Source organism: Rhinoraja longicauda, chromosome 21 (assembly GCF_053455715.1).
Source record: "Rhinoraja longicauda isolate Sanriku21f chromosome 21, sRhiLon1.1, whole genome shotgun sequence".
Lineage (NCBI taxonomy): Eukaryota > Metazoa > Chordata > Chondrichthyes > Rajiformes > Arhynchobatidae > Rhinoraja > Rhinoraja longicauda.
The window spans coordinates 9,291,472-9,314,910 of record NC_135973.1 but is presented as its reverse complement, the minus strand read 5'-3'; the positions used below and the strand labels follow the sequence as shown (position 1 = coordinate 9,314,910).

The following is a 23,439-nucleotide window of genomic DNA, read 5'->3' as shown; positions in this document are numbered from 1 at the left end:
AGTGGGATATAGATCGTTTACAGATATGGGTGGAGAATGGTAGAGAATACAGATATGGGGGGGGGGGGGGGGGGAGAATTGTAGTTTAATTAAAGAAAGTGCAAGGTTTAGGAGGTGGAATGCAAGGGGAAAGGATACAGTTAATGGCAGGACCCTTAACGACATTGGTTACAGAGGGATCCTCGGATTTAATTCCTTAGCTCCCTGTACATGGCAACATAAATAGATGAGATGGCAAAGCAGGCATTGGATATGCAATAGGCAATAGACAAATAGGCCATTCGGCCCTTCGAGCCAGCACCGCCATTCACCGTGATCATGGCTGATCATCCACATGCCTTCATTAACCAGCATATTGAGTATGAGAGTCACAAATTACGTTGCAGCTGTGATATGATGAGAGGCATAAACAGGGTAGGCTGCCAGAACCTTTTTACCCCCTGAGTGAAAATATCAAAGTGCAAAAGTCACAGGTTTAAGGTCAGAACTTGCTTGCAGTGGTGGTGATGATGGAAGCAGCTACAAATGGCATTTATGATGCTTTTAGATAACACATGGACATGCAGGGAGTGAAGTGATATGGATCTCATGCAGGTAGAGATTAATATAACTTGGCATCAAGCTCGACAGAGACATTGTGGGTCAAAGAGCCTGTTCCTGTGCCCTGCTGGCAGATCACTGAAATGCAACATTATTGTGTGGGAAAAAAAACAGATTAAGATTCTGCTTGGCCACTGAGAATCTGCAACTGGGTTGAGTAATTCTCTCGTCCCCTCTGTTCAGTTGCCAGCACACATTTTACTAAATTGATATTCTTTCCCATAAGACTAAGAAAAACCTGGGCATTGACTTAAAGGTTCTTGATCCGGATGCTTCGGACAAATGAGTTCTGTGCCCTGCGTTGGTCCAGCTGAAACACAACCAAACCAAGAGACAGCATTATGTGTCTGAATTACAGGAGATGGGAGGATAGATGGAAGGAAGATAGAAAGATAGAAGGATAGGATAGAAGGACAGAAGGACAGAAGGACAGAAGGACAGAAGGACAGAAGGACAGAAGGACAGAAGGACAGAAGGACAGAAGGACAGAAGGACAGAAGGACAGAAGGACAGAAAGACAGAAGGACAGAAAGACAGAAAGACAGAAAGACAGAAAGACAGAAAGAGAGAAGATAGAGGGATAGATGGATAGACAGATAATTGCATGTGGGGTATATAATGTATATTTACATTATACACAATATATGGATGTATATAATGCATACTATATGCTATCATATATTTATCACGTGTATATATACATATTTATATAACTAAAAGACAGTATTTTACAGCTAGATTATATTATATATATCTGTATGTGTCTATATATGGGCAACTAGATTCTATTTTATATATATAAATTAGATAGAGTATATATTTATAGAATTCATAGAATATTTCGCACAACTAGATTCTATTATATATATTACAAATATTAGAATCGAGCTACACACACACACACACACACACACACACACACACACACACACACACACACACACATATATTATATATTACAGCTGCTGCAATGTATTATTTGCGTTGCTAAGGCCTTTGATTAAATACATTAATACTAAGTATAAAAAAACAAGTAGGTTTTATTACTTGCGTTTCCAAAATTTTGTGGTGCGCACATTGCAGCTACAAATTAAAACAAATATATAGTCTCAATTTCATTTTAAACAATTATTAGAAATCATTCATTTTACAACTACCTAATCAGCCCCAATATATAACCCCCAGTAAATGTTCTAAACATGAGATATTTTCTACTTCAGGTTGGTGAATTGATTTTCTTGCCCACTGACCCACATAAAGCTTCTGCATTCAACAACAGCCTCAGTATTTATGGGAAGGCAATAATGTAGCAGCGTTAAGTTTAGTTTGGTTTAGAGATACAGCGTGGAAACAGGCCCTTCGGCCCACTGAATCCACACTGACCAGCGATCAGCCATTCATTAACGTTCTATCCTACACACTAGGGACAATTTGCAGAAGCCAATTAACCCACAACCCCGCACATCTTTGGAATGTGGGAGGAAACCAGAGCACCTGGAGAAAAGCCACGCGGTCACGGGGAGAAATTTGTCTAGACAGTATCCGTAGTCAGGATCAAACCAGGGGCTCTGGTGCTGTGAGGCAGCAACACTGCCACTGCGCCACTGCGTCTCCCTGCTGCTAGTAGGATGCCACTGGTATTTTATACTTTATTTCCTGACTGCCACATGGAAAGATTGAAGGCTGGGCAGCCAGTGATAAAAAGGTAGAAAAGAGTGATGATGCAAGGTTGTAGACAGGCAGGCGCCACTGAGGAAAGTCCCCAGAAACTGGAGAAGACAAGGACTCGATGGAGGTGGGCTTAGGACTTAGAGTGCAGAAGCGAGGGGGCGCAGGGAGAGTTGCAGCCTTACAGCGCCAGAGACCCTGGTTCAATCCTGACCACGGGTGCTGTCTGCATGGAGTTTGTACCTTTCCCCATGGCCACGTGGGTTTTCTCCGGGGGCTCCGGTTTCCTCCCGCATTACAAAAAATGTGCAGGTTTGTAGGTTAATTGGCTTTGCTAAAAATTGTAAATAGTAGATGAGTTGGCTTCTGTAAATCGTCCCTAGTGTGTAGGGTAAAACTAGTATACAGGTGATCGCTGATCGGCGTGGACTCGGTGGGCCGAAGGGCCGTTTCCACGATGTATCTCTAAACTAAATTAAACATTCGCTCAGATACTATTAGACAATAGACAATAGGTGCAGGAGTAGGCCATTCGGCCCTTCGAGCTAGCACCACCATTCAATGTGATCATGGCTAATCATTCTCAATCAGTACCCCGTTCCTGCCTTCTCCCCATACCCCCTGACTCCGCTATCCTTAAGAGCTCTATCTAGCTCTCTCTTGAATGCATTCAGAGAATTGGCCTCCACTGCCTTCCGAGGCAGAGAATTTCACAGATTTACAACTCTCTGACTGAAAAAGTTTTTCCTCATCTCCGTTCTAAATGGCCTACCCCTTATTCTTAAACTGTGGCCCCTGGTTCTGGACTCCCCCAACATTGGGAACATGTTTCCTGCCTCTAACGTGTCCAACCCCTTAATAATCTTATATGTTTCGATAACATTCCCTCTCATCCTTCTAAATTCCAGTGTATACAAGCCTAGCCGCTCCAGTCTTTCAACATATGACAGTCCCGCCATTCCGGGAATTAACCTAGTAAACCTACGCCCTCAATAGCAAGAATATCCTTCCTCAAATTTGGAGACCAAAACTGCACACAGTACTCCAGGTGCGGTCTCACTAGGGCCCTGTACAACTGCAGAAGGACCTCTTTGCTCCTATACTCAACTCCTCTTCTTATGAAGGCCAACATTCCATTGATCAACTTGGCTGGATCAGGCTGCTCCATGAAACTACTCTAGTGCATCACAAAATGCTGGAGTAACTCAACAGGTCAGGCAGCATCTAGGAGAGGGGGAATGGGTGACGTTTCTTCTGAAGAAGGGTCTCGACCCGAAACGTCACCCATTCCTTCTCTCCAGAGATGCTGCCTGACCCGCTGAGTTACTCCAACATTTTGTGACACCTTCGATTCGTACCAGCAACTGCAGTTATTTTCCTACACTACTCTAGTGCATGGTTTACAGCCTAAACCCATCCTTCACATTCATTAAAATGAAGTACGTACCTAGGCATCGACAAATGTTGGAGATATCTTGTGTCGTGGGCCTCTGCTGCATATCTGCATCAGCGGGTCGACCGGCAGATGCTGAAAAACACCAAGCAAAAATAAACACAAAGACAGATATTCCTGATAATATACAGAATGAAGAAACCCCTACTGACGATAAAAGACATATTGCCTCTGATGTAACAAATAGCAGTACGCCCAGCAAAATGGATTAAAATCTGATATAATGACATTTTCAAAGATGTAACCACTGTCACAATGCATGTATGTACTGTACATCCATGTGCCATGCACTATGCATGATGCATCTATGTACCAGAACTACTTTGAGACCAATTTAACCACAGATTCCATGTTCCTGAATGAGTGGGGAAAATAGTATTGAAGCAACCAGTTTAAAATTTAAAAAAACTGCTCCAACTATTAAAATGTTATAAATCATGAATTAAAGCACTCATCTGTTAATGAACTCCATTATTCAGTCTCCGCTATGAAATTCTCCTTTACAGTCATCAGAATAGGACACACCTAGGCATCGGCAAACGTTGGAGGTGTCTTGTGCCATGGACCTCTGGAGACATGGATCGGGAGGACGTGGACCCATACCTGAAACACAGCAACCAACGATAGATAAAACTGCATTAACAAACCACCCATAAACCTCTCTGCGCGGTGCTTGTGGTCATCTTGCAACAATAGTAGAAACGGTTTTCTCTTCAAGGAATAGGAGAAACACCAGGAAACATAGAAACATAGAAAATAGGTGCAGGAGTAGGCCATTCGGCCCTTCGAGCCTGCACCGCCATTCAATATGATCATGGCTGATCATCCAACTCAGTATCCCGTACCTGTCTTCTCTCCATACCCCCTGATCCCTTTAGCCACAAGGGCCACATCTAACTCCCTCTTAAATATAGCAAATGAACTGGCCTCAACTACCTTCTGTGGCAGAGAATTCCACAGATTCACCACTCTCTGTGTGAAAAAAAACGTTCTCATCTCGGTCCTAAAAGACTTCCCCCTTATCCTTAAACTGTGACCCCTTGTTCTGGACTTCCCCAACATCGGGAACAATCTTCCTGCATCTAGCCTGTCCAACCCCTTAAGAATTTTGTAAGTTTCTATAAGATCCCCCCTCAATCATCTAAATTCCAGCGAGTACAAGCCAAGTCTATCCAGTCTTTCTTCATATGAAAGTCCTGCCATCTCAGGAATCAATCTGGTGAACCTTCTCTGTACTCCCTCTCTATGGCAAGAATGTCTTTCCTCAGATTAGGAGACCAAAACTGTATGCAATACTCCAGGTGTGGCCTCACCAGTGCCCTGTACAAGTGCAGCAGAACTTCCCTGCTCCTATACTCAAATCCCCTCGCTATGAATGCCAACATACCATTGGCTTTCTTCACTGCCTGCTGCACCTGCATGCCTACTTTCAATGACTGGTGTACCACGACACCCAGGTCTCGTTGCATCTCCCCTTCTCGATTTTACCTCAATAATGCTCCGTTTTGTTCAGCAACTTAAACTCAACATGGGATTGTTTAAGTGTACTACTCGATAAAGTAAATGTATCACACTCAGCATACCCCTGTGGCAATTTAAAAACATTCTCACTTGTGACAGATTAGTTTCAGATGTGCGCTGACAACGGCAGTGAGGAGTGTAACCCCCTTGCAGCTTCTACTTGTATCAAATCAAAGTTACTGCACGATGCACTGCCGAGGAACAATTCTGCCGACTGATGTCCCATATTTTAAATAAGATATTAAATTGCACGATGCAATTCAGGGACGAATAGGGAGTTCCATTTATTCGTTTATGTTCATGAGAGATCGGAGCAGAATTAGACCATCAAGTCTAATCAGTCATGGCTGATCTATCTCTCCCTCAACCCCATTCTCCTGGCCTTCTCTCCATAACCCCTGACACCTATACTATATATCTCTGTCTTAAAAATATCCATTGACTTGGCATCCACAGCCTTCTGGGGCAACGAGTTCCACGGATTCACCACACTCTGACTAAAGAAATTCCTCCTCATCTCCTTCCGAAAGGAGCATCCTTTAATTCTGAGGCTCTGGACTCTCCCACTAGTGGAAACATCCTCTCCACGTCCACTCTATCCAGGCCTTTCCCAGGCCCTGTATCTCGTTGGTGAGGCTAATAATTATTAACCCCATCCCCACTGCCCTTGACAAAGTGGCGCAGTCGGTAGAGGCTGCTGCTTCGCAGTGCCAGACACCGACGCTGATCCTGGTTCGATCCTGACCTCGGGTGCTGTCTGTGTGGAGTTTGGACCTTCTCCCTGTGATGGTGTGGGTTTCCTCCGGTTTCCTCCTACATCTCGAAGACGTGGGGGATTTGTAGGATAATCGGCCCTCTGTAAATTGCCACTGGTGTGTCGGGAGAGAAAGTGGGGAAAGCATCGACCGGGTGGTTAATGGGTTAATGGGTGGAGGGCCGGTTTCCACGCTGTGTGACTCCAGGACTCTACACAGAAGCTCTGTGTCAGCAGTGGACAAAGCACACCGCCCTCACAAAGTAACCACCCACCCTGTCCAGTCCCATCTGTGGAAGAGTCCGTGTTTCACACACTGGCTTCATCACGCTGTGCAGGGGGAATGTGCGTTCTCCCCCGTGTGGATCATAATCAGTTCAGAACGGGATAACTTTGCTCACAGACGTCAATAGTTAAAGAACAGTTAAACAACACGACAACTGGCGTGGAATTACTTACAAGTTTGATTGCAGTAAACACATTTTGGATTAACAGGAGCAACCTCTGGGCGTGCGATTTGCTGTTTCGATCCACTCATTTTCTTCTCTGCAGACGAATTGAGATGAGCTGATAAATAAACAAGTCGCTGGACATATTTAATATCGAAAATCAGCAGAAAGCTATCTCCCTCCCCACCCTAAAAAAAAAGGGTCAGAACATCGAAATAAACTATATTTGTGGGAAGCACCAGTGGGCAATTATGTTCATGCAGCATTCTATTTCACCAAGTCGGTCAGTTATTTTTTCCCAAAATATTTGTTAGCAGCAAACACCACCACGCCCCGGAGAAATCAATCACTTTTGTCAAAGCTGGAGAGAAGCCTCGACCACAACCAAATACAAGGGTGGGCCTCCCCTACATGGGCCACTGACTGGCAGCTAAGCTGCACGTCGATCTGGGCAAACAGCTGAAATTACCACAGGACATCACCGCAACATCACTCCGGTCAGACGTGATTCATCACCTCCGAAGCGACAAAACAGCTGATCATTCTGGAGCTGACGGTGCCCTGGGAAGAGCGTATGGAAGAAGCTAATGAGAGGAATGGCCGGAATGGCGGGACTGTCGTATGTTGAAAGGCTGGAGCGATTGGGCTTGTATACACTGGAATTTAGAAGGATGAGGGGGGATCTTATTGAAACATATAAGATAATTAGGGGATTGGACACATTAGAGGCAGGAAACATGTTCCCAATGTTGGGGGAGTCCAGAACAAGGGGCCACAGTTTAAGAATAAGGGGTAGGCCATTTAGAACGGAGATGAGGAAGAACTTTTTCAGTCAGAGGGTGGTGAAGGTGTGGAATTCTCTGCCTCAGAAGGCAGTGGAGGCCAGTTCGTTGGATGCTTTCAAGAGAGAGCTGGATAGAGCTCTTAAGGATAGCGGAGTGAGGGGGTATGGGGAGAAGGCAGGAACGGGGTACTGATTGAGAGTGATCAGCCATGATCGCATTGAATGGCGGTGCTGGCTCGAAGGGCTGAATGGCTTACTCCTGCACCTATTGTCTATTGTCTATTGTCTATTGAAACGCGCAAAGTACCAGGAGCTGGTGGAGACGTGCCGGGACAGAGGCTGGAAGACACGCTATGAACCCGTAGAGGTGGGCTGCAGAGGCTTTGCAGGAATCTCACTCTGCAAAGTCCTCAACCGGTTGGGCATTACGGGGCTGGCAAAGAAGAGGGCCATTCAATCCGCAAGCAAAGCCGCAGAGAAAGCCACGAGATGGCTTTGGATTAAGAGTGCTGCTCCATGGGCGGTTGCTACTGGGACGCAAGTCGGGGCCTGATCAACCCCGGCTGGGTGGCCTGGGCGAGGGTGTCTGATGTTGTGAGACCCCAAACACCCGATGACCCCAGGTCACATCACTGAGGATGTGTCCCAGCGCATCCAGAAGATGTATCTTGCACACTCACAGTACTATTTTAAGAAAAATAACGAACAACGAACAATAACCGTTAACATCACGAATAAGATAGCTACTTCACTGTATTATATCCAAGAAAAAAATGTTATACCCAAGGGCTCATCATCTTGCATTTGATATATTGTTGGAAGCTTTGGATCGATCCGCCCCTTGTACATTACGCCATCAATGCCTTGAAGCTCCACCTCTTCCTAAAAGGAGGACAATTCAGGCAAAGAAAATGTATGAAGAATCAATATTTAGCTAAATATTATATCTCTAAACTAAACTAAACAACAACAAAAACTTGATCAAGTATCATAGAAACATAAAAAATAGGCGCAGCAATAGGCCTATCAAACCAGCATCGCTGTTCAATATGATCATGGCTGAATATCCAAAATCAGTACCCCGTTCCTGCTTTCTCCCCATATCCCTCGATTCCGTTGGCCCTAATGTCTTCTGTGGCAGAGAATTCCACAGATTCTCAACTCTCAGGATGAAAAAGTTTTTCCTCATCTCAGCTCTTAATGGCCTACCCCTTATTCGTAAAGTGTGACCCCTGGTTTTGGACTCCCCCAACATCGGGAACATTTTCCTGCATCTAGCCTGTTCAATCATAGAAACATAGAAACAGAAAATAGGTGCACGAGGAGGCCATTCGGCACTTCGAGCCAGCACCGCCATTTATTGTGATCATGGCTGATCGTCCCCAATCAATAACCCATGCCTGCCTTCACCCCATATCCCTCGATTCCACTAGCCCCTAGAGCTCTATCTAACTCTCTTAAATCCATCCAGTGATTTGGCTTCCACTGCCCTCTGTGGCTGAGAATTCCACAAATTCACAACTCTCTGGGTGAAGAAAAAGTTTTTTCTCACCTCAGTTTTAAATGGCCTCCCCTTTATTCTAAGACTGTGTGGCCCCTGGTTCTGGACTCGCCCAACATTGGGAACATTTTTCCTGCATCTAGCTTGTCCAGTCCTTTTATAATTGTATATGTTTTTATAAGATCCTATTCTCATCCTTCTAAAGGGTGAATCACTGAAGAATTTTATATGTTTCTATAAGAACCCCTCTCATCCTTCCAAATTCCAGAGAATACAAGCCCAGTCGATCGTTTCTTTCATCATACGTCAGTCCTGCCATCCCGGGAATTAACCTGGTGAACCTGCGCTGCACTCCCTCAAGAGCAAGAATGTCCTTCGTCAAATTAGAAGACTAAAACTGCACACAATATCATAACTGCTCACTGCATCATGAAATACAGTATATATTAAGCACCATGCACTTTTAGATGTTCCCGTGGATGTTCCCAAGCACAGTTGTTGCAATGAGCGAGAATTACCTTAGACAACTGAGGAAATTCAGAGTGTCTCTGAGGATCCTTCATTGCTTCTACTCTGGGGCTGTAGAGAGCATCCTGTCCGGCAACATTACAGTCTGGTTTGGGAACAGCTCTGCCCAGGACAGGATGGCCCTGCAGAGAGTAGTGCGTGCGGCAGAACGCACCATGGGAACTACACTCATCCCCCTGCAGGACCTATACATCAGGAGGTGCAGATCCAGAGCAAGCAAGATCATGAGGGACCCCTGCCACCCCAGTAACGGACTGTTCCAGATGCTACGGTCAGGCAAACGCCTCCGCTGTCACGCTGTGAAAACGGAGAGGATGAGACGGAGCTTCTTCCCACAGGCCATCAGGACTATCAACTTTTATAACCCCAGAGACTAAATTTTTGTCGACACTAATAGTAACTTATTAACTTTATTTATATGCTGTAACTGTAATTCTTTTTTGTGCACAACCCGCAGGCATTGCCACTTTCATTTCACTGCACATCGTGTATGTGTATGTGACAAATAAATTTGACTTGACTTGACTTGACTTGAGAATTTACCCGTCGGTATGGTGGGCTGGGGTCTCCGTACTGGTAGACGGTTTGATAATTGATACCGCGCCCATTCCGCCTGTTGACCGGGCCCGTGACGGTGTGACTGCCACCGCAAGGTCGGATCGAACTTCTGCCCATATTCTCGTAGTAATCATTGGTAATACTTCTAACAACCAGATAAGAGAAAAAAAAACGGCAGTTAGGTGCAAAGTGTGTCGGAGGGAACTGCGGACTCTGGTTCAAAGCGAAGATAAGACACAAAAGGCTGGAGAGTAACTCAGCGGGTCAGGCAGCGTCTCCGGAGGAAAGGACTCAGAAGGGTCTCGAGCCAAAACATCACCTTCTCCTTTTCTCCAGAGCTGCCGTCTGACCCGCTGAGTTACTCCAGCTTTTTGTGCGCCCGTCCGCAGTTAGTTACAAAGTTCGCTCAATATTTAATATGTCAATATATCTCAGGCAAATACTTGGTTCTCCCATTCACTGCATTCCTCACAATGAATAGGTGATGTTAATCACCGGAAACAGCTCGGCGAGGCTTGGCGAGACGCAAGGAGTCATCAATCACAAACTGCATCTCATTCAGCAGCCTTTGCAATTCAGACTTTAAAGGAAGGTGGGTGGGTACACGTGCACCATCTCAAGATTATAATGACATTATAGAACCGTGCAGATTGGAAACAGGCCCTTCAGCCGGACTAGCCCATGCCGACCAACATGCCCCATCGACACCAGTCCCACAAGATTTCAGACAGTCTTGGAATACGTGTGCTGTGAATTAGGCCGAATGTATTTCAAGAGTAAAGTCAAGAGTGTTTTATTGTCATGTGTCCCAGATAGAACAATGAAATTCTTACTTGCAGCAGCACAACAGGATATGTAAACATAGTGCACTGTAAACAATATAATGAACAAGAAAAAAAGTTCAGTGTGTGTGTACATGTACACATATGGATGGGGACATGAATTATGTGTACACATGTACAACTCCTCCCCCTTAGCTCGTGGGGTAGACCGACTCTTCCCCCCCCCCCCCCCCCCCCAATCTTTGCACCCCCCAATCCTTTGCACTCATCACTTTAATTTCATGTTTCATGTATCTTGTGTTTTATGACTGTTGGCAGATCAATTTCCCGCCTGGGATAAAGTTCTATCATATCTATCGTCACACACACGCACGCACGCATGCACACACACGCACGCACGCACGCACACGCACACACGCAAGCACACACGCAAGCACACACGCAAGCACACACACAAGCACACACACAAGCACACACACAAGCACACACGCAAGCACACACGCAAGCACACACGCAAGCGCACACACACACATACACACACACATATACACTCACACACACTCACACACACACACACACACACACACACACACACACACACACACACACACACACACACATACGTTCACATAAAAAGCAAACAACAATAATAGTGCAATAATAACAATAATAGTCTATGTAGTTCAGGGCTTAATGGAGGTTGTAGTGCTTAATAGCCTGATGGCTGTAGGGAAGAAGCTTTTCCTGAATATGGACGTTACAGTTTTCAGGCTAAAGCTATTTCAATCATGGATCTTAAAAGGCACCAGACAGCAATTTTACAACCCAGCTTCTTAGAAATTATACATACCCCCCCCTTGATTGCTTCAGAGAATCCAGTTCAGGTGCCGTGGTTGGGCGGATTCGAGGATGCAATGCTGAGGCAGCTATTGTGATCAGGTGTCTGAAAGACAAAGATGGAAAATTGATAAACTAATTTCACAACTATTTTCAAGCTTATCGATTATTCTTCTCTGGATTCACAAGAGACTGCAGATGCTGGAATCTTGAGCAAGAAGACAAAGTGCTGGGTGGACTCATCGGGTCAGGACTCAAGGTCTTGACCCAAAATGTCGCCTATCGGTTTCCTTCACAAACGCTGCCTGACCCGCTGAGTCATTATTATTTTTTTAATGAGAAATACAACGCGGAAACAGGCCCTTCGGCCCACCGAGTCCACACCGACCAGTGTTCCCCGCACATTAACACTATCTACACACGTTAGGGACGATTTACATTTACACCAAGCCAACTAACCTACAACGGAGTGTGGGAGGAAACCGCAGATCTCGGAGAAAACCCAGGCAGGTCACGGGGAGAACGTACAAACTCCGTAAAGACAGGATCGAACCTGGGACCGGGACCTCTGGGGCTTCAGGCAGCAACTCCTCCACTGTGACACTGGGCACCGTTCCTCCAGCACTATTGTTTTTTAACCCAGTATTCTTCTTTTCCCACACTTGGTTGACAACATATGAAAAGGCGCTGTATAAATGTGAAGGGGAGTCCAGAACCAGGGGCCACAGTTTAAGAATAAGGGGTAGGCCATTTAGAACGGAGATGAGGAAAAACCTTTTCAGTCAGAGAGTTGTGAATCTGTGGAATTATCTGCTTCAGAAGGCAGTGGAGGCCAATTCTCTGAATGCATTCAAGAGAGAGCTGGATAGAGCTCTTAAGGATAGCGGAGTCAGGGGGTATGGGGAGAAGGCAGGAACGGGGTACTGATTGAGAGTGATCAGCCATGATCACATTGAATGGCGGTGCTGGCTCGAAGGGCCGAATGGCCTACTCCTGCACCTATTGTCTATTGAATTATTTCCTTGGGTGGAAACCAGCATCGCCCCAATGGGCCGAACGGTCTCCTTTATCATAGTTAATAAGTAAAAGGCGTGTTCATGAACAACGAGTGGTACTTGGTTCAGCAGTGCATGGACAGGCCTGAGTGGAAGAAACATAGAAACATTGAAAATAGGTGCAAGGAGTAGGCCATTTGGCTGATCATCTACAATCAGTAACCCGTGCCTGCCTTCTCCCCATATCCCTTGATGCCATTAGCCTCTAGAGCTCTATCTAACTCCCTTTTAAATTCATCCAGTGATTTGGCCTCCACTGCCTTCTGTGGCAGAGAATTCCACAAATTCACAACTCTCTGGGTGAAAAAGTTTCTTCTCACTTCAGTTTTAAACATGCGGGTTTAAATCGTAGTCGAGCCATTCAATATGATCACGGCTGATCATCCAAAATCAGTGCCCCATTCCTGCTTTTTTCCCCCATATCCCTTGATTCCGTCAGCCCTAAGAGCTAAATCTAACTCTATCTTGAAAACTTTCTCAAACCTCACTCAGTGACCCCGGGATTGCCATAGAAAAAAAATGGTAACAAATGTAAGAAGTGTGACCAGGGCTGCCAAGCACCGTTAAGAATGGTAGAATATGGGGAAGTGTTTGTGGACCAGGCAACTGAACCATCTTACCACAACCAGAGAACAGCCCTGAACTACTATCTATCTTACCGGCGACACTCGGACTATCTTTGATCAGACTTTGCTGGCTTTTATCTTGCACTAAACGTTATTCACGTCATCCCCTTTATCATGTATCTGTTCACTGCAAACGGCTTGATTGTAACCATGCATTGTCTTTCCGCTGACTGGTTAGCGCGCTACAAAAGCTTTTCACTGTGCCTCGGTACAAGTGACGATAAACTAAACCGATATGAAGCTGAAGTTAAAGGTCAGCAATATGATCAATCTTCACACAACCTGACAAAAGGTGTGCAGCCAAAGTGCTCAAACAGTCACTGGTTTCACTTTCCACAAATGCAACCGATTATCAGCAGTTTAAAAAAATGTTTTGCCTCAAGTCACTCATTTAGACTTTAGAGATATATCGCAGAAACAGGCCTTTGGGCTAACTGAGTCTGCCGTGACCAGCACTATCCTGCACACTCCAGGGACACTTTGCAATTTTACCCAAGTCAATTAGCCTACAAACATGCACACCTTTGGAGTGTGGGAGGGAACTGGAGCACCCGGAGAAAACCCACACAGGTCACGGGGAGAACGTACAAACTCCGTACAGACAGCACCCGTGGTCAGGATCGAACCTGGGTCTCTGGCGCGGTAAGGTAGCAAGTCAAGTCAAGTTTATTATTTGTCACATACACATAAATGTGCAGTGAAATGAAAGATTCCCCACAGTCCAACAATAAGAGCAATAAAAATAAGCAGTAACACACACAATCAAACAAAATGAAACATCCATCACAGTGAGTCTCCTCCAGTCACCTCCTCACTGTGATGGAAGGCCACAATGTCTTTTCTCTTCCCCTGCCGTCTTCTCCCGCGGCCAGGCCGCAACCCTACCGCTGCGCCACTGTGCTGCACTCTTATCTCTTTTCATTTTGGTCAAGTTTCAGATCATGATTATTATGGTGCTGGCCTTTGTGGGCTCAAATCAAGCTAATGCAAAAGTGGCCAGAATGGCTAATAACGCGCTTAGTCGTTAAAATATATTGTTATATGCTTTCATTGATTCAATTAGCACAATCAGTACAAAGACCAAGAATAACACACAAAACGAGGATGCTGCCATGGCATATTTTTTACATCTGGCCTGATTACTGTGCGTGATCTTGGTCACAAGTGCAAGGAGAAATATCACCAACCAAAGCACTAAATCAATAAGTCATATTCTATTCCATGCAGCATGGAATATAAAATGACTTATTAATAAATCATAACCTAACCTTTTGCATGTGATGTTGATACCTTTCCTTGTATTCCGACATAGAGTTATTCTAGTGGTTGCAAAATGGTTAGGAAAGAACTGCAGATAGAAACATAGAAACGTAGAAAATAGGAGCAGGAGGAGGCCATTTGGCCCTTCGAGCCAGTACTACCATTCATTGTGATTATGGCTGATCATCTACAATCAGTAACCCGTGCCTGCCTTCTCCCCATTTCCCTTGATTCCATTAGCCCCTAGAGCTCTATCTAACTCCCTTTTAAATTAATCCAGTGAATTGGCTTCCACTGCCTTCTGTGGCAGAGAATTCCACAAATTCACAACTCTCTGCGTGAAAAAGTTTCTTCTCGCCCCAGTTTTAAACATGCTGGTTTAAATCGAAGGTAGACACAAAATGCTGGAATAACTCAGCGGGACAGGCAGCAACTCTGGAGAGAAGGAATGGGTGACATTTCAGGTTGAGACCCGTCTTCAGAACTTTCTCAACCCGAAACGTCACCCATTCCTTCTCTCCAGAGATGCTGCCTGTCCCGCTGGGTTACTCCAGCATTTTGTGTCTACGTTGCAAAATGGTTGCTGATTTGCAGAGAGCTTTGAGGAATGATCTGAACCAGGCCTTGCTAGAAAGAACAATTTCCGATGTACGCAAGAGCCCGCTGCAAGATGATGACCCCAATATCTATTGTGCTGAATAAGGCCTTTTAGAAAACTAAGTGCACCCCCCTTAAGTGTTCTTCTGAAGGCTTCCAATGCACACCCCCAAGCAAAGTATTTCACGAATAAACTTGTGTATGAACTGAAGATAGCATAAATATTCGGGAGAACTGGATGCATCATCCTCACAAATGAATAAAGGGGAGGCCATTTAAAACTAAGGTGAGAAAAAACTTTTCCACCCAGAGAGTTGTGAATTTGTGGAATTCTCTGCCACAGAAGACAGTGGAGGCCAATTCACTGGATGATTTTAAAAGAGAGTTAGATAGAGCTCCAGGGGCCAGTGGAATCAAGGGATATGGGGCGAAGGCAGGCACAGGTTGCTGATTGTGGATGATCAGCCATGATCACAATGATTGGCGGTGCTGGCTTGAAGGGCCAAATGGCCTCCTCCTGCACCTATTTTCTATGTTTCTATGTTTCTACGTAAAAGCCATTTGACCGATCCAGCCTATTTCGGAGCCCATCCACTGCTGAGCAGCATTGCTTTGGTAGCTTAAACTAACGTCAGTTCAAAGAAGCGCATTGCACCCCCTTTAGTCTCTGAAAATATTACACACACTTTATTTATTCACAAAATGCTGGAGTAACTCAGCAAGTCAGGCAGCATCTCAGGAGAGAAGGAATGGGCGACGTTTCGGATCGAGACCCACTGAGTTACTCCAGCATTTTGTGAATAAATACCTTTGATTTGTACCAGCATCTGTAGTTATTTTCATACACACACTTTAGGTCTTAATGCCATTCCAAAAGTGCGTACAAATATTCATTTATGACAAAAGAACTGCTTATTTATTTCAAAAACCTATTTCCTTAATATGATATATAATGGGACCCGATCCTTTTTTAAACCCCTTCAATTTTGTAAAGAATAATATGAGTAAATAGGAAATTTAGCTAATATACTAGATAATGTATTTACTTACGGTCCGGGCATCATCCTTGTAGATTTGGCACAGGAGAGGCACTTAAAGCGTTCCAGCAACTGTCTGAAATTGGATGATACAGCAGTTTTAAAACAGATTTAATGTCAGTTTTGATATAATCTAATTGATTTATCTTTCAATACCAAGATCCAATTAATATGAGACTCTTGACTCTTTTAGGAGCACTCAGGTCAGTCTTCAAACATTTTCACTTCTTAATAATAATAATCAGCAGGGTAACAAACTAACTGTGTTTCCATGATTGCAAACACTAACGCTGCTCGTTGATATACTTATCAATATTTCATTCTTTTGCTTTCTTCCTCAGCTGCTTAATTGCCTCTCTTAAATGACTCCAGATATTTGCCTCAACTAGCTTGTGACCAGGTCCATGTTCGACCTACAGTACTCTTTTGGTAGAACTGTTTTACTTACCAGATTCATCAGTCACTACCTTATACCTGAATCCTCTGCTTCTAATACATTAGTGGAAACATCATATCAAGCTTCATAATTTGCAACCCCATAATCCTTATTGTCTCACACCTTCAGTCTTTTCATCTTTGGCCTTTGCCCATCCATTTGCCAATCCAAAAAAACACTCCTCACCTGTATCAACCTACTACCTTGCCAGACTTTTTATGGCCCCTCCTCTCTTCCAGCTTTCTCCCCTCTCCCCCCCCCCCCCCACCTTACTCACCGTTGTCACTCTAGTGATAATGCAAGTAGTTTCATTGAAATCGGTGTTATATTTTTTAAGTTATTCACCTTTTTAAGTTTAAAAGGAGGGGAGGGGGAGGGGAGGAGGGAGGAAGGGAGGAGTGGGGGAGAAGGGAGAGGGGAGGGGGGGGGGTCGAGGAGAGAGGAGAGGGGGGAGGACATGGTGCTGCACCAATGCAGGAGAGGTTTGGGCCCAACGGGTCCACTTGGTCTAGTCTTGAACTAAAAGACAAGAGGTCCAGGGGGAGTACCATTACCTGCAGGTTCTCCTCCAAGACAGATGATATCCTGACTTGGAAAGATATGATTATTTTTTATTGTTATTGGGTCTAAATACTGGATCTTCAGTTTTAGTTTAGTTTAGAGATACAGCGCGGAAACAGGACCTTCGGCCCACCGAGTCTGTATCGACCAGCGATCCCCGCACATTAACACTATCCTACACCCTCTAGGGACAATTTTTACATTTACCCAGCCAATTAACCTACAAACCTGCACGTCATTAGAGTGTGGGAGGAAACCGAAGATCCCAGAGAAAACCCACGCAGATCACGGGGAGAAAGTACAAACTCCGTACAGACAGCACCCGTAGTCAGGATCGAACCCAGGTCTCTGTCGCTGCATTCGCTGTAAGGCAGCAACTCTACCGCTGCGCCACCGTGACTACAACTTATACATTGCATTCGAGTCACTCACTTTCTGAATCCAGCTGCAGAATCGGCCTCAAATCCCGGTCCGTTTCTCAGTTGTTTTTTCAGCTGTTTCCATCTATCCTCCAACTGTTTCTTTAGAGGATCCAACTCCAATCGATCTAGCTACAATTAAGTGAACAGAGAGTTCTTGAGTTCATATGTAATTGGAGCAGAATTAGGCCATTCGGCCCATCAAGTCTACTCCGCCATTCAATCATGGCTGATCTATCTTCCCCTCCTAAGGCTGGAAATTAGTTGGATAACTTCTTGAAAATATATTGAGAAAACATTTCTAGGTGCTCCAATAAACTTTGAGCAATGAGAACTCAAATTTACCTTAAATGTTCATTTTTAGGTTATTGTTCATCATATCACGTGCCACCCTGATTCAATTATCCCCATCAGTGTTTTTAACACTTGGTCTTTGCTGTTGTTCATCCAACTATAGACCTGTCTTTTGTTCTTTTCCCCGTGTCCTTTGAACGTCTAACTTCATCTCTAATTTTTTGAAGTTCTGATCAAAGATCACGAATCTTAAAAGTTGAATCTGTTTCCCACTCCACAACTGTTGCCTGACCTGCTGAGTACTTCCACAGTACATTTCTAATATCGGTTGTACCTTGCTTTTGATTACCGTTCAACATTATTTGCTTGCCGTAGCACATTCAATCCTTATTCCTATCATCACCTTGATAATTTCAGTTCGTGAAATCACGAGAGGAATAGATCGGGTAAATGCACACAGACTTTTGCCAGAGTAGGGGAATCGAAAATCAGAGGACATAGGTTTAAGGTGAGGTGGGGGGGGGGGGGATTTTAATGGGAACCTAAGTATTACAAGGTTAAACTGAAGTAATCAAATATAGTATAAATATCATAATTTGTAGCAATAAAATGTTACTTTCACAAGCTAGGACATGAGGGCCTGAGCTATGAGGAGAGGTTGAGCAGGCTAGGACTTTACTCCCTGGAGCGCAGGAGGATAAGAGGTGTACAAAAATCACGAGAGGAATAGATTGGGTAAATGCACAGAATAGGGGAATCGAGAGCCCGAGGAGCCAGAGCTCTTAAGGATAGCGGAGTCAGGGGGTATGGGAAGAAGGCAGGAACGGGGTACTGATTGAGAATGATCAGCCATGATCACATTGAATGGCGGTGCTGGCTCGAAGGGCCGAATGGCATCCTCCTGCACCTATTGTTTACTGTCTATTGACGTAGGTTTAAGGAAGGAGGAAAAAGATTTAACAGGAACCTGAGGGGTGACTTATTTTACACAAAAAATGTTGGATGTATGGAACAAGCTGCCAAAGGAGGTAGTTGGGGCAGGTATTATTACAACATTTAAGAAGCATTTCGACAGATACATGGATAGGACAGGTTTGCAAGGGATAATGGGCCGAACGCAGGCAGGTGGGATTAGTGTAGATGGGGCATGTTGGTCGGCGTGGGCAAGCTGGGCCGATGGATGGGCCTGTTTTCACGTTGCGTGACTCTATGACTCTAAGCTTATTAATACAAAAAGCCATGAACTTTTTGAAGTTATGTGATACTTAGATTGACGTTGAAATACATGGACAATTATAAAATGCTGGACATTGTTACCTTGCAATCCATGTCACAAAGGAGTTTCTCCAGCACCTTCTGCCAGTCCTTCTCTTGAGCGCACACCTTATTCAACAGCTCCTGCATCATTGCATTCAATTGTTGTGCCGTTGCATCAAGAAGTGTTCTACTCACTTTCGATTCTAATGACTTTTTGTCCGCTTTCTGGAGTGAAAGATAAGAAATATTAGTGTGGGGAAACCCTGGGTATTCGTGGAGGGCGAGAATCACCAGTGGTTGTGATATTAAGGCATTATGACAACGCTAAAGGTATTGTGTAGGAAAGAACTGCAGGTGCTGGTTTAAATCGAGGGCAGACACAAAATGCTGGAGTAACTCAGCGGGACAGGCAGCATCTCTGCAGAGAAGGATTGAGTGACGTTTCGGGCCGAGACCCTTCTTCAGACTGATATCTGGGGAGTGGGCGGCATAGAGATAAAATGTAGTCGGAGACAGTAAGATTGGTGGGAGAAAGTATAAGAAGATAACTGCAGATGCTGGTACAAATCGAAGGTATTTATTCGCAAAATGCTGGAGTAACTCAGCAGGTCAGGCAGCATCTCGGGAGAGAAGGAATGGGTGACGTTTCGGGTCGAGACCCTTCTTCAGACTGAAGAAGGGTCTCGACCCGAAACGTCACCCATTCCTTCTCTCCCAAGATGCTGCCTGACCTGCTGAGTTACTCCAGCATTTTGTGAATAAGACTGGTGGGAGAACTGGGAAGGGAGTGGGGATGGAGAGAGAGGGAAAGCAAGGGTAACTTGAAGTTAGAGAAGTCAATCTTCATACTGCTGGGGTGTAAGCTGCCCAAGCAAAATATGAGGTGCTGTTCCTCCAATGTGTGCTGGGCCTCACTTTGACAATGGAGGAGTCCCAGGACAGAAAGGTCAGTTTGGGAATGGGAGGGGGAGTTAAAGTGCTGAGCAACCGGGAGATCAGGGAAGTTTCGGCAGACTGAGCAGAGGTGTTCAGCAAAATGATCGCCGAGCCTGCGCCTGGTCTCGCCGATATACAGGAGTTGACACCTGGAACAGCGGATACAGTAGATGAGGTTGGAGGAGGTGCAAGTGAACCTCTGCCTCACCTGACAAGACTGTAGGATCCTTGGACGGGGGAGGTAAAGGGACAGGTGTTGCATCTCCTGCGGTTGCAGAGGAAAGTACCTGGGGTGAGGGTGGAAAGGATCGAGTCGACCAGGGAGTTGCAGAGGGAATGGTCTCTGCGGAAAGCAGAAAGGGGCGGAGATGGGAAGATGTGGGTAGTTGTGGGATATGCCAAAGGTATTGACCATCTGTGAATTAAGTTAGGGAGGAAATTGAGGCCCATGGTGGCGTGGTAGTAAAGCAGCTGCCTCACAGCGCCAGAGGCCTGGGTTGATCCTGAACACAGGTGCTGTCTGTACGGAGTTTGTACGTGCTCCCTGTGACTGCGTGGGTTTTCTCCTGGTGCTCCGGTTTCTACCCACACGTCCACAGGTTTGTAGGTTATTTGGTTTTGGTAAAAATTGTAAATTGTCCCTAATGTGTGCAGGATAGTGTTAGCGTATGGGGTGGGGTGATCACTGGCGGACTCAGAGGGCCGAATGGCCCGGTTCCACACTGGATCTATAAAGTGTGCAGTAAAACACTAAAGAAATCTGTTACCAGTTTAACTATTTATTATCATTTCTCTCCGAGATCTTTGGGTTTTCTCCCACACACCAAAGACTTAGAGGTTTGTAGGTTAATTGGCTTAGCATTTTAAAAAAAGTGTGTGTCGGATAGTGTTAGAATGTGGGAATCCCTGGTCAGTGTGGACCCGGTGGGCCGAAGGGCCTGTTTCTGCGCTGTATTTCTAAACTAAACTAAACAATTCAGTGAATTACTGTTGCTTTCCACTTCTACCCTCCCCACATCTACTTTGTCTTCTATGCCTATTTATAGTGATCTCTGCATCTTTGGAATCTCTTGCATAACAGTGGTTGCCATGAAACCACGACAATGATACTGAGGTGCAGGCATTCTAACCTCGATGTATTCCTATTATAAAACACAATTGCATTCCTAGATGTGTCAGAAGGAACGGCAGATGCTGGTCTACACCGAAGATAGACACAAGATGCTGGAGTAACTCAGCGGGACAGGCAGTATCTCTGGAGAGAAGGAATGGGTGACATTTCGGGTCGAGACCCTTCTTCAGACTGTGAGTCAGGGGAGAGGGAGACATGGAGACGTGGAAGGGTAAGGTGTGAAAACGAGAGTCCTACATAGGGTTGCCAACTGTCCCGTATTAGCCGGGACATCTCATATATTGGGCTAAACTGGTTTGTCCCGTACGGGACCGCCCTTGACCCGTATTAGGCCCGGGGGCTGCTGTAGGTCCTGACAGTTTAGGCCCGGATGCTGTAGGCCCGGACACTGTATGCCCAGGGGCCGTTGTAGGCCTGGACAGTGTAAGCCCGGAGGCCCGGGCGCTGCCTAACGGAGGTTGTTGTGGCAACCTGCCTTCCGGCCCGGGCAGCCGCCATTGGTGGAGCGGGAGCACGTGGCCGCTGGCTGGGTGCGGTCACGCGGGGCGGCGATGTCACCCATTGTCCCTTATTTGGGAGTGAGAAAGTTGTCAACCCTAGTCCTGCATGTGATGCGATCAGTTACCATGTGAACCAAACAACTCTTAATCAAAACCCTGCATGAAATGTCTCCAGTTCACAACTCTAACCGAAAATATAAAATGCTAAAATGAATAATCCAAGTGATGAACCTGATGGATCTTGAGCATCTGTTCATTTGCAAAGGAGAGAAATTGAGAGTGAAACCTCAATGTTGATGGGAATGAATTTCAGGATTTCCTCCCTCTTCTAACCCTTGCTTGTATAAGGATAATCCAAATCCCTCCATAACCACAACAACCTTTTCCGATGTTTGGACAGACAATTGGAAATGCTTCCAAACTTTATGGAATGTTATTTCATAATCTCTGCTCTCCTATTCCAATTCCTATCATGAACCACATAGGTTTTGTCTTGAGGTCTTCAGCTCATCATTTCTTTAAAAATATCCTTACCCCATTAATCTCCATTTCCAAAAACTCTTTGTCAACCTTCTTTTCCTCAAGTTGGTCCAACTTTTCAAGAATACCCTACATAGGCACATTTGGAAATAACAATATATGTTATTAAAATCAATTCAAATCATCACGATTTCCTTAAAATTAAAACATTTAAAAAAACGATTGCTTACTTGAGAAACAATGAAAATATCAAACAACAAAATCAATTACTCTTTCAATAAGTACGGAAACTAAAGTTATCACCTGGAGTTCATCGTGGTCAGCCTGCAACACAGCAAGGCGGCTTTCAAAATCTTCTTCCATTTCTTCCAACTTCCTCTTGAGAGCTGCCAATAATTCTCTATCCTAATGAAATGGAAGTGCAAAGCACAGGCATCAATAAGCAGGAAACATTATTAGGCTTCTTTCTTGATTAGTGCGTGTGTCAGGGGCTATGAGGAGAAGGCAGGAGAGTGGGTAGAGATGGATCAACCATGATTGAATGGCGGAGTAGACCTGACGGGCCGAGTGGCCTAATTATGCTCCTCTCACTGATGACCACGACAGCTCCACATCATCTAGTCAGAGTACATTGGGCAGGCAGTACATTGCCTGCTACAAAGTGGACAATCGACTACTTTGAATGTGCGGAACTGACTACCACAGGGCTTAGTCGGTGCAAACAGGTTGCTAGTGTTCAAGAGGCCCCATAGCAGAAGTGTCCACGTCGGGGGGGCTGGAAACTGGAAGTGTCCTGAGCTAATTCTGCTACCACCACCGTCTACTGGTACAAGTGAGGCTCCCACTGATTGTCGCCGGAAGCTTTCGCCCTTTTCAGGACGGACGATGACAGTGATGTAACATTTGAATAATGGGCACGAAAGAAGAAGTTGAGGTGTTTAAGGGAAGGCTGGATAAGCATATGAGGGAGAATTAAATCGGGATTTATGGGAGGCTTGAACGTTGTATGGACTGGAAAAAACGCGCCTTGTATGTATTTCATGTCTTCCAAAAGGTACCAAACACCTTCCAGTCAATGGAGCGACATTGGCTGTATTGCTGGCCAGGTGAGTGGATCGCATGGTCTCTTCTCACTGGACACAAAGTATGCAGTCCAGTGCCTTCAATTACAAATAATTAGTTTTTGACAAAATGAAGTTACAATACAAAATATCTGAACACACGGATAGAAACATAGAGATATCGAAAATAAGTGCAGGAGGAGGCCATTCAACCCTTCGAGCCAGCACCTCCATTCATTGTGATCATGGCTGATCATCCACAATCAGTAACCCATGCCTGCCTTCTCCCCGTACCCCTTGATTCTGCCAGCCCCAAGAGCTCTATCTAACTCTCTTTTAAATTCATTCAGTGA

General features: G+C 45.1%; 1 protein-coding gene across 1 annotated transcript in view; it reads right to left on the bottom strand.

Moving 5' to 3' along the window:
• Positions 1 to 23,439, bottom strand: part of LOC144604176 (uncharacterized) — a 56,082-nt gene that overhangs the window by 12,503 nt on the left and 20,140 nt on the right. The window contains exons 8-20 of the mRNA XM_078418382.1: positions 22,329 to 22,430; positions 22,080 to 22,154; positions 19,038 to 19,202; positions 17,440 to 17,558; positions 16,024 to 16,086; positions 11,449 to 11,541; positions 9,802 to 9,961; positions 8,012 to 8,111; positions 6,456 to 6,542; positions 4,247 to 4,324; positions 3,716 to 3,796; positions 1,648 to 1,683; positions 839 to 910 (exon numbers count right to left, since the gene is read on the bottom strand). Coding sequence (XP_078274508.1) covers positions 839 to 910; positions 1,648 to 1,683; positions 3,716 to 3,796; positions 4,247 to 4,324; positions 6,456 to 6,542; positions 8,012 to 8,111; positions 9,802 to 9,961; positions 11,449 to 11,541; positions 16,024 to 16,086; positions 17,440 to 17,558; positions 19,038 to 19,202; positions 22,080 to 22,154; positions 22,329 to 22,430 — 1,231 coding nt within the window. The remainder of the gene's footprint in view (positions 1 to 838; positions 911 to 1,647; positions 1,684 to 3,715; positions 3,797 to 4,246; positions 4,325 to 6,455; positions 6,543 to 8,011; positions 8,112 to 9,801; positions 9,962 to 11,448; positions 11,542 to 16,023; positions 16,087 to 17,439; positions 17,559 to 19,037; positions 19,203 to 22,079; positions 22,155 to 22,328; positions 22,431 to 23,439) is intronic.